Source organism: Pinus tabuliformis, chromosome 7 (genome assembly GCF_031772625.1).
Source record: "Pinus tabuliformis cultivar Carrire ecotype Pingquan chromosome 7, CPIR1, whole genome shotgun sequence".
Classification (NCBI taxonomy): Eukaryota; Viridiplantae; Streptophyta; class Pinopsida; order Pinales; family Pinaceae; genus Pinus; species Pinus tabuliformis.
In genome coordinates this window covers 1,628,060,998-1,628,077,146 of record NC_142293.1, presented here as the reverse complement: position 1 = coordinate 1,628,077,146, position 16,149 = coordinate 1,628,060,998, and the positions used below count along the sequence as shown (strand labels likewise).

Below are 16,149 nucleotides of genomic sequence, written 5' to 3'. Positions count from 1 at the left end.
GATAATTTTTTTAGGCCAAACACCCATTGTGTGCTTCTAGGGCTTTTTCATTGAGTCGAATAAGTCAAAGAATCATTAAAATATTTAAAATACCCTATTGGGCATCATGCATCAAGTCAAAGGAAATTATGTAAGTCAATTTGTGTCATTAAAACCGTCCAAGATCAAGTTGGCCTACAAGAAAGGACAAGTCATCCTTATTATGACAGTTCGAACTCTAGGGGAAGTCTATATATAAGAGGTACTTAACCTCACTTGAAGACACATCCAAGAAATTCCATTATGTGAGAGAACAAATTCAATCCAAGAAGGAAAGAAGTCTAAAGAGCCATAAAATGTAAAAGAAGAGAAGCTGAAATTCTTGAGGATTGTTTTGGGTTAAATCCTCCCACATGTGCAAAGAGTTAGGGCATCATTCTGTTGTAGCAAAATAGAAATTTCAGACCTCCAAATAAGTTGAATTTTGGTGCCGTAAGTATCAAGTTTGCAAGCCGAATTTCCAAGAAGAAAGAATCAATCCAAGTGAAGGAGAGAGAAGGTAAATTTCACCATCATTTTCTCACACATGCAAGCTAGGGTTTCTGCAGTAGAGCCAAAAATTACAGACCTATAGCAGTGGCCAAGAATTTGAAGTAGAGGATGAAATATGAAGTTTTCAAGTAGTTTGACTTGGGTTGACTTTGAGGAAGAGAAGGTTCTTTAAAGGAGAGATTGACTTGATCTTGGGGGGGTCTTTGTCTTGGGTCTTAGGTCTTGGAATTCATCATTTGAATATTCTATAAGAAGAGAACAATTTTTGTGGGTTTTCCTCTCAAGAGGAGAGGTTTTGGCCCTAGCTAGAAGCCTATATTTTGTGTCGTCTTGTCTCATTTATCTTCATAGTTTGGTAGTTTTTTGATGATAAGAACACTATAATAATCAAGTAAAGAAGAAGATAACTACAAATACATCAAATTTAAGTAAAAGAACCTCACAAGCATTTATCAAAGTAAAGGGAAATCACAATAATCTAGCTGCCATTGATTTCTCAACACTAGGACGCCCATTGATGGAATTGGAGACAATTGGACTTCCCTTTACATATATATGGGAAACAATCTATTAGAATGAAAATTTGAAAGTAAACTAATCTCATTGTCTAGCATTTAGGTGAGAATGAGGGTGCTTGTACAGTGCCAACACTAGCTACAATTGGCATGAGGTCCAAGACGGTACATCCCCAACATAAGCCACAATGGCAATAACATACAAAAGGTACAAAAATGTCCACCGGGTCATTGTCGTGATGACCCCTCCAAGTTGTCACGAGGCCACTTCCCAATGGACACCCATCATTATATATATTACAACTTCCTCTTATCATGATTTGGTGACATTCTTGTTCCCTAACCCAGTGCAACATTCAATTTGGAAACCAACATATAGAATTGCAATTAGAATACTGTGAAATATTAATATATAGCTGGAATATATTATACAATTTTTATATTTTTAATTTCTATTTATTTATTTATTTTTAAAATAAATTTTGGGGTGGCATTCCCTGAAGTTTGGGAGGTCTCTCCATCTTTTCCTCAAAATATTTCCCATGCACTTTTGTCCCACAGTCCCCAAAAACTCAGTGAAACATAGTCCTATGCAGTCTACTATAGCCATGTTTAATTTGAACATCAGTTTCAAGGCAATAGTGCTTATGATATACTTAATTTGCAACTATTCATAGCAACCATGATTACAGTGACTAAATGTAGTTTATACCTCAAGCAACTATAGTAGTCTGATTGATCTATTTATCAAAAGGTTTTTCATTTGGTGAGGGGAAATAGTTTATGTATTGTTTTAGGCAAAGTATATGGTTAGTATAAAAACCTAGTCATACTTTAGACTGGTGAAATTTAATCTCTTTGAAAATTTTGGATTCTGTTTATAGACCATTCTACCATAGGATGTATTGGACAACATTTTGTTATTTTGCTATTACATTTGACATCTGTTGGATGCACTTGTGTGCTATGTAGTTGGAATTTCTGTTTCTGTATAAGCATATACACGACGTCTCTATGATTAATAATTCCATTACAAGATTAACAACTCTATTGCCATGGATAAATCAGGTTGAAGTGGAGTAGAAACTTGCAGGCAATGTGACATCAAATAAAATAATCAAGCCCTTTGTAAACAACAATTCTATTGTTATATGTTAGATATATTGTGCAAAGCTATGTGTTAGGATCTGGTCAAGAAAGATTCATACATGCTTCTAGATATCATTGACATCACATCTTACTAGTTTCAAACATAAGGTACCTACTATACATTTTTACAGATCTTCTAGATCATTCACACCATATGTTTTTGATTGAAATTGTGTGTGTGATTTAGAATTCTAAAAAATTTCAGACAATTATCTGTGGCAAATGATGCCAATATGATTCCAAAAAGGAGAAACAATATTGGACAGGAAGAAATAATATTTTAGTGACTTTGGATAGAAACACTATCACAGTGATGAATTTATTCTTATGAACTCAAATTGCATATCAGAAACGACGGGAAACCACCCTATAGCTAGAAAGCCTCTAGCTATGAATATGAATTCAAATTGGGACCACCCTTTAAAAGGATGCTCAACTATTGTAAACTCTACGACCAAAACTACTTAACATGTTTAACTTCATATTTGAACCAAAATGTGGAGAGAGATCTTCAATTAGGGTAACCTCTGAATTAGAAGACACGAGTTTCCTATTTATATTATGGTACAAGTTTTTGATTTAAAGAGATGAGTTTTCAATATTTTATATCCTAGTGGAGAGCATAGTCACAAGACATGGACTTAAGAAACATTGGGCAAAGTCTAAAAAAGAAGACTAATTTGGATTCCCAAATAGAAATTTGACATAAAATTCCACAATTAAAATAAATTCCAAAATAGGGGTTTGCCTAGTTGGTAAAAGTGAGGTGCTGAAATTGCCCATATTAGTGTTCAAGCCTCTTTGATGAAAAAATTGCATTTGTGTTTATGGATGCAACAACACAAAAACAATGGCTGGAGTTAGATGAAAGTTCTGAGAATCTTTTGGCAGAATAAATGTCCCTCACTCACAATCTCTTAGTGGACAATATCGGTTCTGATTTGTCTTGCTTATCTAGCCACATTGTGGTAAGAGGAGGCTAGTTCATATTCTCTCTTCGAGACATACAAAAGGGGAAAATTTGTCAAAATATGTCAGAACAGTCATCTCTATCAAACTTCTTCTTTTAAATCCAAGGTCAAGCTTGTTGACTAGCTCAGGAAAACATAATTAAGCTCATTACATCTTGGCTGAACTTGACAAGATTTGACTAAGCTTGGCCCAAACTCAAACAAATCAGACATTTAGAAAAAAAAATTGGGAACTCTTACTTTAATGTTGGATTGTAAGCATAGAGTGTAGCACAAAACCCCAATGCCATACATAGATGATTTATTCCAGAGGACAATAGAAAAAAGAGACTACTAGGATTTTCTTCCTTTTTACTAAAGAAGTAAATGCCATTTTATAAAGTGCATAATCAATCATGTTGGGTTCTTTTGTTTCCTCTAATATTTAAGTACATGTGGACACACGTTCAAATTATTAGATTTTGTTGCTTGTTGTCTTTTTCTTATCATATTTATTTTTCCCACCCTAATCTTATTTTCTATGGATCTTTTTGTTATCCCCCTATATCTATTCTATAAAGGTAGAGGGGGGATATGTTGAAATATGTAACTAGGTTCGGTATTCATAAATAATAAATGTACTCTTGATTTTTTTATGTTGTAAAAAGAAAATAAAAATTATCATTATTTTTGTAGCATGGGTTTCATGCTCATGGTCATTTTATTTATAGGTCAAGCACCCATTGAGTGATTCTAGGGTTTGTCATGAAGTCAAGAAGTCAATAGAGTCATTGTCATATGAAGAAGACCCCATTGGACAACTTGTAACATGTCAAAATAATGATTTTTGTGTATAAAGTGTCAAAATACCCCTCCAAGACCAAGTCGGTCTCGCAGCTAAGAAGTCGACCTCATTAGGGCATGTCATCTTCGTTGGAAACCCATATATTTTTCCCTCCACCCATTTTTCATAACTTCCATAACTATTAGGTAGGGACCTGCAATTTTGATGTTTCTTTGCTTTTTTAGTAAAAGATTGTCAATACTTTAATTTATTGAAAGTTGTAAAATTTACAATTTATGAAGTTTCAAGGTCTAATTTTTAAAAGTCTATTTCTTTAAAGGGTGCTAGCTCAATAGAAGAGCACCTGCTTTACAAGCAGGAGGTTGGTGGTTCGATTCCATTGTGCCCTGATATCCATATGGAATGGTGACGATCAATTTTTGGTGGTTCGATTCCATTGAAGTACTTATCTAACAACATGTATATAACACAACATCTCGCATGTTTCCCTTTGCCACCATTGATAAAAAATCCTCTTAGCTTCCTATAATTCATTGCGTTCAATATACCTACTCATTAAAATTGCATACGAGGCACGATTACGACTTATATTCCTCTTTGCCATCTCCTCCAAATACTCTATGCACCCTTGTATCCGACCAACGTTGCAAAACCCATTGATCACGACATTATACGACATAACAGTGGGTTTGAACTTCTTCGGAATAAACGAAAACACATCCAATGTATTCTAAACGTTTCCTACCTTGAAAAATCCCCCAATCAAATTACAAAAAATAGGCTTGCTGAATATTGAACCCTATAACCTCATCTCCAAGTACAGGTCCTATGCCTATTGCATTGCTTCTTCTTTCACAAAACCCTAATAGTAACAACATATGTAGGAGGATCAACCCCATGACATTTTTCTAACATTTCTTTGAAAAACCTCATGACCTCCTCATAGTTACTGAGCCTAAAATGGGCATTCATTAAATGATTAAAAGTCATTGTACTTGGCATCATCTTAGTGTCGTAGATGGTTTTCAACATATCGTATGAGGCTCCCATGTCCAGCCTCTCATAATCAGTGCTCAAAACTATGTTATATGTAACAAGATTTGGTATAACACTAGTTTGTTTGATAAATTTATAAATAGAAACAACATTTGAAATATTTGAAACTAATTTCGAAGAAAATCACATTAGTAAATTTAGGTCAACGCGTTTCAAACCAATATTATCGTGCTGACTTGCTCGGTGTAAGTTGTCAAGAATGGAGTTGTAGTTGAAGATGAAGGGGTGACAATTAGAGTACATGGCGTGCTTGATGCCGAACATGGCCTTTTCGAGCTTGATTGATTGTTCACGGGTTAGAATGTTGCTTTGTCGCAATGTCACGCTTAACTCGCCATTATTGTCACAGTTTGCACGCCGTTCAACTTGCAATTCTTTTATTTTGTGACGCCTATTCCTTTATTTTCTTTTTAAAGGACGACGGCTTTTATTTATAAAACTCAAGATCCCCGTTTTATGTGCTTGTGTCGCTTTCAACCGCAAGAACCACGCCTCACGGAAAGCGTAAATTTGGGTTGTTTCATTAAGTAAGCTGTTCGGTTTTAAATTGTTTGAACTCATATTAACAGGTCGCCCACCATATTTTATCTGCAAATTTCGACAAATTTGGCCGAATTCGACAAATTGTTTGAACTCATATTAACAGGTCGCCATATTATATTATGGGTATTCGACAAATTTCTCCAATACGGGGATCTGTCACCCATAACTAATTGCGAAATGCTGGGATTCGCTGATATTTTATGAACCAGATTCGGCGCTTTGTTTCTATAAGCTGTGGCATCAAATTTAGAGCTGAGTTCCTCAGGAATTAGCCTGTGCCTATATAATGCTTTACAATAATGCTTCACACTAACTTTCCTGAATTGGTTTCTATAGCCTTACTTGGGCACTATTGGCTATCTGAAATGGTTAGCAGAGGGACTGCAAATAACCATATGGGATTCATAAAATCTACATTTACTGTTTTGGTAATTGTTGGATTCGTGGGAACAATAGAGTCGTCCAATCTGGGGGCTTCTGTAAAAATCACTGTGTTGAAGAATGCAGGAACCAAAGGAGCCGGTAAGTGAAATGTCTGTGTTATGGTAATGTCAAAAATTTAGGGTAATTTCTGGATCAGAGATTAATAAGTTCTTTGGTGATTGCAGTTTGTTTGGATGGAAGCCCACCAGCTTATCATTTACAAAGGGGATTTGGATCAGGAGCACATAGCTGGCTGGTTCACTTAGAGGTAAGTTGTGTATTTTTTATCGTTAGTTTTAAGGGCGTGGTCTAATAGTTAGGTGGAAAGATTTTATTTCTCAGTTGAGAATAATTGCTTCCAAAATATATATGCCAGAGAGCTGCTCCTAGCCCAATTTCTTCACTTGGAAAAAAATACCTTTGTCTATGTTCTCTGTTATGGTGGTTGTCTTTTTAATTTTGAAATTGATACCCTTCGTTATTGTCGTTGCTGGTCGCTTGTTCTGTTCCTGCTACAATTTTTTGACATTAATAGGAGACATGGTAATTTGTTTACAAGACTATTCTGCAAATTATTGTGCAGGGTGGAGGATGGTGCAGTGATATATCATCGTGTTCTGAGCGCGCACGCTCTGCACTTGGCTCTTCACTGTACATGGGAAATGCAACAATATTTACAGGTGTTTTAAGTGGCATCTTATCAGAAAACCCAGGTATTTTAAATTTGCACTCTAAAGTATTAGGTTTATAATTAAATATAATGTTTTTTAACTATCATTTTGGTATTGTACTGCTTTATGTAAGTCATTTAATTATGATTATTTTCATGAGAAGTAGTACATCTGATAATGATTATAGAGGTGAAGAAGTGGGATTGAAACTAGTGAAATGAATCAAACACGCTTAACTGTGAAATTTTCCTTACAATCAAACAACTGGTGAAATGAATCAAACACGCTTAACTGTGAAATTTTCCTTACAATCAAACCCACTTAATTTACTACCCCATTATTAATTAAATAAAATTATACTTTAATATAATTGTTTTTAATTTTTAAATGTTATTTTTCAAGAAATTTAGACCAAAATTTTATAGTTAAATTTTATTCGGAATAATTTCCTCATACAAATTTGTTCACTTTTTATTCTGTATCATTGAAGTCACTGGAAACTGTGTTTGAACAGATTTCTATAATTGGAATCGCGTTATGGTGAGATACTGTGACGGCTCGTCCTTCACGGGAGATGTAGAGGAGGTAGATCCGGTATGTTAGTTTTAAATAATTAGATTTTTTTTGAAATTAATAGATAATTTTAATTCGGCAGTTTAATCAAGTGGAGGAGTTGTCTAGAAAGTTATGGAAATTTAGTCATATTTAGAGAAAATCACATAAGGATTTTTGTAAATAATTGGTAAACTTCAAAATTTTAGGTGTATTAGACGTTTTTGATAGTGCTGAATCCATTTCCAGCATAAAAAACACGATTCAAACACTGCCTCTACAAGATTTTTTGAAATTATTTTGGCGGGATTCCAACGACTTTTGACGGTCCTGCAATTCAATTCCTTCCCCTCCATTTTAATTATAAAATTATTTAGAGATCTGATCTATTATATAAATATTTTAGATTGCTCAAGCTTTGCCAACCACCTATGTCATTTAAATTATTTACATACTTTAAATTATTATTTAAATTTTACACTAATCAACTATCATATTATTTGGAAAAAAAAAAATTTATTTGTCTTATTACATAAAATTAATTTTTTTTTTGAATTTTATATGAGTTATACTTGAAACCATAGTTACTAAATTCAAATTCCATTCAAAATTTTTAAAATTTAAATAATATTCACAATTTCTATTTTATTTTAACATAAAATTTATTATTTTTCTATAATAATTTTTTAATATAAAAATTTACTATCATATTTTAATATGGAATTTAGAGACGTTATAATTACAAATTTACCATTTAAAAATTAAATGTACAATCCGTTATATTCCACATTTCCAAGAAAATTAATCGAAGGAATTTTATTAACATAAAATTCATTGTTTTCATCATCATATAATATAAAAGGTTAAAGTTTATCATCATATTTTAATATAGAATATAAAAGTTTAAAGTTTATCCTCATATTGTAATATAGAATTTACAGATTTTACAATTACGAATTTACCATTCTCTATCATATTTATCATATTTTAAAAGTTATTAAATTTTATTTTTTAACCATAAAATTTTGGTGAACAAAAAAATAGAATTGGGATAGCTTTATTAGTCTCTTTTGTTTTATTAGAAAATTTTGGTTAACAAAAAATAGAATTCTAATTACTCACAAAAAACAAAAAAATAGAATTTAAATTATCTTAAAGAACAACAAAATGATAAATTTTAAGGTTCTTTAAGCTCCTGAACTTATATCATTGGTAGATTTTTGGAATATTCTGAAACCTGGCAATCATGAGAAATAAGTTAATTGTCTGATCTCTCTGACAATCAGATTCCCGGAATTACAATTGACATGAAATACCGTGTAAAACTAATTCTGCCAAATTTTGTAACTATGCCTAAAAATAAGAAATTTTTATGTTCTATCCATATAAATCCTTCCAGTTCCACATCAGTTAATATTCAGTATTAACAAAAGTTTAAAGTTCTATCAACAAAAATCCTTGCAAATCCATCTCAGTGAAACCGTTGCCTTTCTTACCTAATAGTCACTATTAATATTTCAGATTACCAAACTTCATTTGAGAGGGAAAAGGATATGGCAAGATGTAATGGAAAATCTATTGGCACATGGAATGGACAAAGCCCAAGAGGTACCCTCTTCTAATTATCTCGCTATTAATATTTCAGATTACCAAACTTCATTTGAGAGGGCAAAGGATATGGCAAGCTGTAATGGAACATCTATTGGCACATGGAATGGACAAAGCCCAACAGGTACCCTCTTCTAATTATCTATTGAGCATGCATATATATAATAAAAAGTGTTATAAGGTAGGAAAATGAAATATGCTACTATCAATTGATAATTTTTTTGCAGGCTCTACTCACTGGGTGCTCAGCGGGTGGCCTAGCCACATTTATTCATTGCGATGAATTTCACGCTCTTCTTCCTACTAATGCAAAAGTCAAATGCATGCCAGATGCTGGATTTTTCATGGACTCGTATGTCCTTAATAACATCTTATTATTTGATATCATGCATACATCCATATTTTATCTGCAATTCCTAGCTAATGCATATCTTGATAATTTTATAACATACCCTTGCGTTGCAAATGATGCAGAAAGGATGTGGCAGGACTTCATGCATTTAGGTTTTTCTATGATCAGATTGTCACATTTCATGTATATATATCTTGACTCTTTTTAACATACATATATTACTAAGATAATTAAAATATTGCACTTGTTTTCTTCATACGGATTTTTCAACCTCGTGTTTCTATTTTGCAATGCCATGCTTTTATTAAATTTGATATTGTATTGCAGGGATCCTTAAAACACTTGCCAACTACATGCACCTCAAAAATGGCTCCTGCAAGTTTGGTACTACGACATTCACTAGTTCTTTTCATTTGAAATTATTTTATGATGCCTTTTACCTCTGACAATCGTCACTAGCATCTAATGATATAACATGGCAGTGTTTCTTTCCACAATATCTCTTACCGTTGATCAAGACACCACTTTTCGTTGTCAATTCTGCATATGATCCATTGCAGGTAAATAGAATATTTTCATATTTTTATAGACATTTTCATTGTTATTATAGACATTGTAACTAACAAAGTTCATATATTCAGAAGAATACTCTTATATTTAGAAGATCATATCACTTGTATTTAAATATTTTTATATAATATTAGTCTTACAATGAATATTTATGTATTACCAAATTTTTTGAGTATTTTTCCTAGTATATGATTTTTGTTCATTATATTGGTATCAGAGCATTCCTCGAATATAAAAGCTTTACCATTACAAATATTATATAATTATTAGATGCAATTTAATATTTTCTATGACTCGCCTTTTGCTTTGAAAAGATTGGGAATATTTTAGTTCCCGTTAAAGCAGATCCCAAAAATAATTGGCAGAAGTGCAAGATGAAGATCACAGCTTGCTCTCCATGGCAATTGAAAATAATGGAAGGTTACTTTCTAAATGAAAACCCTCGCTTATGATGCTTTTTAACAACGCCAAGCTACATTTCTTGTAGAATTCATAGTTCATAATTTACTCATATACTTTATGAATATTACAGGGTTTAGAAATAATATGGTGAGTGCATTAACACCGAGCTTGTCTAACCCAAGTGCTGGAGGGCTATTTATCAACTCATGCTATGCACACTGTCAAACAACTATACAAGCTCTATGGAACTCGCCAGATTCTCCAAAATTAAATTCGAAGGTGCGTCTTTATAGTAAGCGTTAGCATTTTTAAAAGTTGAATGTTTAACTTAGTGATTTCGAACATTAAAAAATGGAAGTAGATATTTATTATTTATTTGTTTACTCGCAGACCATTGCAAAAGCAGCTGGGGATTGGTTTTTCGGTCGCAGTGTTGTTAACGATATTGATTGTCCATACCCTTGTGACTCAACTTGTAACAATAACTTTTATAATTGAAGTTAAGGTTTATTTTCCATGACGTTGATAATGGTCAACATTTTTTTCATAATTTCCTTTTCAAAAATTACATTTTAATATGAATATTCCTTACCATTTCAGAGTACTATTTTCTTAACAACACTCTTTTATAAAATATATATTTATTTTATAATTAAAAATAAATAAATTATTATTTATATTTTGTTTTATTAAAAATAACAAATTGACCTAAATATATAAATAATTACTTTTACTACTCAATGTCTATGAAATGAAATACATATATGCTTACTCATATTAGATTCAACAAAAAGATTTAAATATAAATATACATAAACCCTCATTTATACAAATTTTATAATGATAAAGATGTAAAAACAATGTAAAAATTGTTTTATTTTATTTTATTTTGGAAATCACACAAAGCCCATTAAAAGAACATACATAAAACCTTCTCCTATTTTCTACTTTCAAGAATTGTTTTCCTTATGATACTGAAAATTGCACAAGGTCCACCTAGAAATCTGACACAAATCCCAGCGTCCTATTTAGACATTGTGTAATCCAAACTTCCTATTTAGACATTGTGTAATTCAAACTTCCTATTTAGACATTTAATATCCAATGATGAGGGGAAATGGATATTATCATAGGATCCCAACCTCGTAACCGGTATGAAGAGATTAGAAATTATATACTAAAACCTAGTACTATTATCTAAAAGAAAATTTGGAGCATGCCACAAACTGCGACATGCTATCCCATCTCTCTTTAATGGTTTTTTCACATGTGGGTTTTGGAATAAATTTATTAAATGTGACACATAAAAAGATTTTACATGGTGAACAATTTATAATACACCTCCCATGAAATGAATAAAGACATGCAACATATCTTGCAAAGATAATATTCCCTTTACAAAGCTATGAATTTTTATAATTCAAAACCATATGATGGTAGTACTATTTTTGATTTTGTCTAATACCATCTATATATAAAAGCATTCTTTTTACATTGGATCTAACTATGAATGGGAATGGATTTTAGTAGAATTATCTTTAGTATATAGTATTGTTGATGGTGCTGGAAATTCATCAACCAAGGGGTCTCCCTGATGTGAAGTCTCAATTAGACCTCACACTGTTTGGAATAGGATTCCCATCCGGAGTATCGGCCCAAATGCCATGCATTATTATAGATTTTTCCTTGGCTCTAACTGTTAGTAAGAGATAGGAACACATGGTGCCTTCAAAAAGAAAGGTGTGTCTGGTGTGTGCTCGGTTGTAGGTGTGTCAAAGTTCTTTTACTATGGAGGAAAATAATAACATGAGCCTCTAAGCGAGATAATAGTACCACCCAAATAGAATCAAACGTGAACAAGACAGATCCGTATGACATCCAATAGAATAGTCCAAAAAAGATGCGACAACCATTATAACCAATGAATGAGAAAGATCTATCTAGTATCCTGCGGAATAGTCCAGAAGGATGGGACAACAATACTAAACATTACAACACATTCTCAATGTAACACCCTCCTCCCATATCTACCCAAGTAATCGACCAACTAGGGTAAACATGTGAAGAGAGGCTACTATGATATGACTCAATCTCTTAGGTATCCTTAAGGAAGTGGAATCGACAGAAACCCATCAAACATACCTTCCACATCAGCCGCAAAATACTCCCAGGAGCCATCCCAACCACACAGGTATCATGCTCCTGGGTCCCACTAAGTTTTAAATTTATTAAACCTCTCGACGCTCCCATGCTATGGGCATTCTAGCATCCAGAGAAATTTGGACACTCTGACAAGCTTGCATGCCTACATCTAGGGATTATTTCCAACAGACCTGTGCCAGAGTCTGTAGGATTTAAGGCATTTTTCAAGCCCAGAATTTTGGCCACAACCCAAAACTTGTTGTAGCTTTTGAAATCCATTAAACACATGATGACAAGACTAATAAACCAAAAATAACTCCAGGACTAGGCCCAACCATCCCCAACTGAGGCTGACATTATTTCAAACACTTTGCATTAATAAAATCTTCAGGTCTAAGATACAAGACATAGCATGAATGCCTGAAAACTCTTATGAGACATGACAAGAAGTATCACCACCTTCTCCTTTGAATTGTTATGGAATCAATTAGATCTTGCATCCATCATTTTAACAATTAAAAGTAAATACATGAAATAACCATGACATGAACCAATCACTTAACCATGCTTATAACCACCATAAAACCGTGACAATAACAATGAGATAACAACCATTAAATCCACATATAAACAAGTACAAAAGCAAGAGAACTTAGCTTTTATAAACATAGGAAAATTTGATTAGGTTTGGGACTTCCACGTACCACTCGACCGTAGACATGGTTGAACCAAATCTTTCTTTCAGCCAGTCACCCCTGTGCCATATTCCAAGAATGAACATGGGATCTCATGGATAAAACAATACAAAAACAACTAATGGAATCCAAAGGTTAAACCACCTCCACCCTCACTAAATTGTGATCACACCAAAACCTATGTTGCGATCACAAAACTAAAACGAACTTTGAATGTTATCCGAAATCCATCACTATCCATGAGGAATTTTCTATCTCCTTATCTTTGAGGCTTTATCGCATTCCAATCCTGGATCACTAGGCTCTGAACTAACACACCTCCCTTAGGCTTTACCATGTATCCTGCCAAAATGGTCAGGGGATTCCTAGGCCTTTGGGAATGAACCTTAAAACCACCTCCACCCCAGATTCTGAAATCCATCCAACAATTCCAAATCTCAAAACTGAGATCAACATCCCAACACGCCATGACATATGGAAAAAGGCAAGACAACTAGGCTAAAAACCACTATCATAACCCAACAAAACTATGCCACCGATAACAAGAGAACCATACACCAACATGCAAAGCTAATCATGTCAAAACCAACTAGGAAATCACACATGCAATATGTTACCTACAAGTATTCCTATTGAAGCTGCTTGATCATGAACTTTCTTGCTTGATCCTTGCTTTCCTTCCTTTCCCTTTTCTCGCTTTTCTTTCCTTGCTCCAAATCAAGAGTGCTCCAAGAAAATTCTAAGTGTCCAAAAGTGTGTGTGTGAGAGAGAGAGAGAGAATAATGAGAGAGCTCCAAAAATGAACTCACCAAACTCACCCTGACCAAAATCCTACACCAACCAAACCTGCCAACTAATCCTCAGAAGCCTTTTTATCAATGAGGCCTTTATTTTCTTCAATTTCCATTATTTTCTTTCAATTCCTCCTCACATGAAGCCTGTGACTTTTCACTTTCCTTTTCTCCTAATTTTCCTTTATTTTCATAAATAAGTGTGCCAAAAGTGCCTTTTTGCCTTTCAATGCCTTTTTGACTTTGCCAATTTCCTTAGATGTAATAAACACATCCAGTGATGCCCACTAGGATATATTTGCCCAATATTCAACTTGGAATAAGTGTCCCTTAACCGTGGTCTTATTTTGCCTTTATTAAATTTTATTACATGAAATATTCACCAGGGTTGTTACACTCAATAAGATAAGTACTAAAATAACTGAAATAGTTCAACTACTTTAGCACAGATGAAAGCAAACATGAAATACAAACATCCATAGAATAGTGTCACAAATATTCATAATCCATGCATGAAGAACATGTCGACCATGAAGGATTTTGTTATTAAGTAAAAGTCCCAAGACACATGTATACAATGAACATCACTAGCTCCAATAGTGGAGTGGAGTGTTGGAGTCAATCCTTACTCCTAAAAGAAACTAGTTTCTCTCTCTAATGCCTTACGAGAGGAGCCAAAGTGAAAAGTCCCTTGCTCATACAATGAGGGTGTATGTATAACCAAGAGATGATGCTTCACCTTCCTTGTGACTCTTTGAATACCGTCATGATTGTTTTCCTTCCTATGACTTTTCGACTTTACATGAATCTTCATATTCTGAATGTGTCCTTTGGACTTCCACTTTATAATACATTATAAATAGGTAATTACATAATCCGAAATAATGATGTGGCATATGATGACTTGCGATGGGACATGATATGACAATGATGACATGGACTACATGATGATGTGACAGTGCCAAGCTGTCCTTCTTTTTTCTTCTTTCTTTGTGTCTTCTTAAAAAGATGGTACATATTCCTCTTCTTCCTCCTCCTTATGACTTGAAGATGAGAAGTCTTCCATGATATTTTTATCTTCATCTTCTATTATAGTATGGTGTTCTTTTGTCTTCTCTCCTAGTGATCATCTGATCTCTTCAACTCCATATGTGTCTTCTAGCATGTCCTCCTTCTCCATCTCCCTCTTCATTATCTTTCCATAACACGATAGAGTATGTGCATATGAAATCCACTCATGACAAGATGACATTAGTTTGATAAAACCATAGACTAAAATGTTTCATATTGATACACTGACTAAGTCAGAACCGGGTGACAAGTTGGGAAAGAGGCTTAGTAACTGCACAATTGCGTAACTCAAGCAGTCAGGGGTGAAGCTTGAGCCTTGAGATTGTACAATGTGTAGTTCAGGCTAGACCAAGGAACAATATTGCACAGTTTGGGAGCTCAGTGAACCAGGTTTAGGGGTTGGGAACTGTTTTAGTCAACTGCATATTTATGGGAGGCAAAGACGATTTGGTGATTGCACTGTTGCACGGCTCAAGAGATCAAGGATTGGGCTTGAGGTCTGAGACTGCACAATGCATAATTCATACTTGGTTGGAGGGCATGATTACGTAGTTTTGGAGGCCAAGGCTTAGGCTTGAGCACTGAAAATGTGAAATGCACACTACTGGAAGGACAATAGAACAAAAGATTGTGTAGTTGCGCAGTTCAGTAGCTCAAGACTGAGGCTTGAGGATTGAGATTGCACAATGCACAGTGCTGGCTTGGTTGGAGAGAAAGATTGCATTGTTATGGGACTAAGGGGCTGAGCTTGAGCACTGAGGTTGCGAAATGCACAGTTCTGGGAGGCAGAGACTATTGTGAATAATGATATGACTTGACTGTGATCACACACTTGAAACACTTTGATGACACATCAACATAGATCATACAAAACATGAACAACATATTTCCCTCAATGCGACAACTTTGTGATGAATTTATGACAAGTGTGACACTAAAGGTACACTTTGCGACGACGATGGAAACACTTGTGTGATAATGCTTAAAAATTTGGGAATGGGTGCGAATGATGTTTGCATGGTTAGAAGTAATCATTCACAAAAAGATAACCCCTTGAAACCACTAGAGTAAGCATAAATACATAGTGTGAGAGCTAACATGCAAAAATACAACAATTGTTAAAGTGCGAACGACTCTTGCGATATGTGGATGACAGTGGAAGTAATACATGCCAAAGCAAAGATAACATGAAAACGAAACTAATTAAAGTGAAAGAAAGAAAAATTGAAAGACGAAAACATGAAACACTTGCGAGAACAAAGGTGTGCAAAAGTGACAATTTGCAAAACTTACCGAAATAGAAATATAAACAAAACTAGAATG

At 34.0% G+C, this 16,149-nt stretch overlaps 1 protein-coding gene across 1 annotated transcript; it reads left to right on the top strand.

Moving 5' to 3' along the window:
- Positions 1 to 5,616: 5,616 nt before the first annotated feature.
- Positions 5,617 to 10,625, top strand: LOC149254486 (pectin acetylesterase 8-like). Its single transcript, XM_089454794.1, has 12 exons — positions 5,617 to 6,071; positions 6,158 to 6,240; positions 6,556 to 6,685; positions 7,158 to 7,237; positions 8,841 to 8,927; positions 9,031 to 9,155; positions 9,278 to 9,338; positions 9,483 to 9,539; positions 9,638 to 9,715; positions 10,019 to 10,145; positions 10,258 to 10,406; positions 10,518 to 10,625. Exons 1-12 carry the CDS (start codon positions 5,849 to 5,851, stop codon positions 10,623 to 10,625), a joined length of 1,308 nt encoding a protein of 435 aa, XP_089310920.1. The 5' UTR covers positions 5,617 to 5,848.
- Positions 10,626 to 16,149: the final 5,524 nt, after the last annotated feature.

Coding starts and splice junctions, on each gene's coding strand:
- LOC149254486 (XM_089454794.1), top strand. CDS start 5,849: ATGCTTCACACTAACTTTCCTGAATTGGTTTCTATAGCCTTACTTGGG. Junction 9,540..9,637: donor AAATGGCTCCTGCAAGTTTG/GTACTACGACAT, acceptor ATAACATGGCAG/TGTTTCTTTCCACAATATCT. Junction 10,407..10,517: donor CTCCAAAATTAAATTCGAAG/GTGCGTCTTTAT, acceptor GTTTACTCGCAG/ACCATTGCAAAAGCAGCTGG.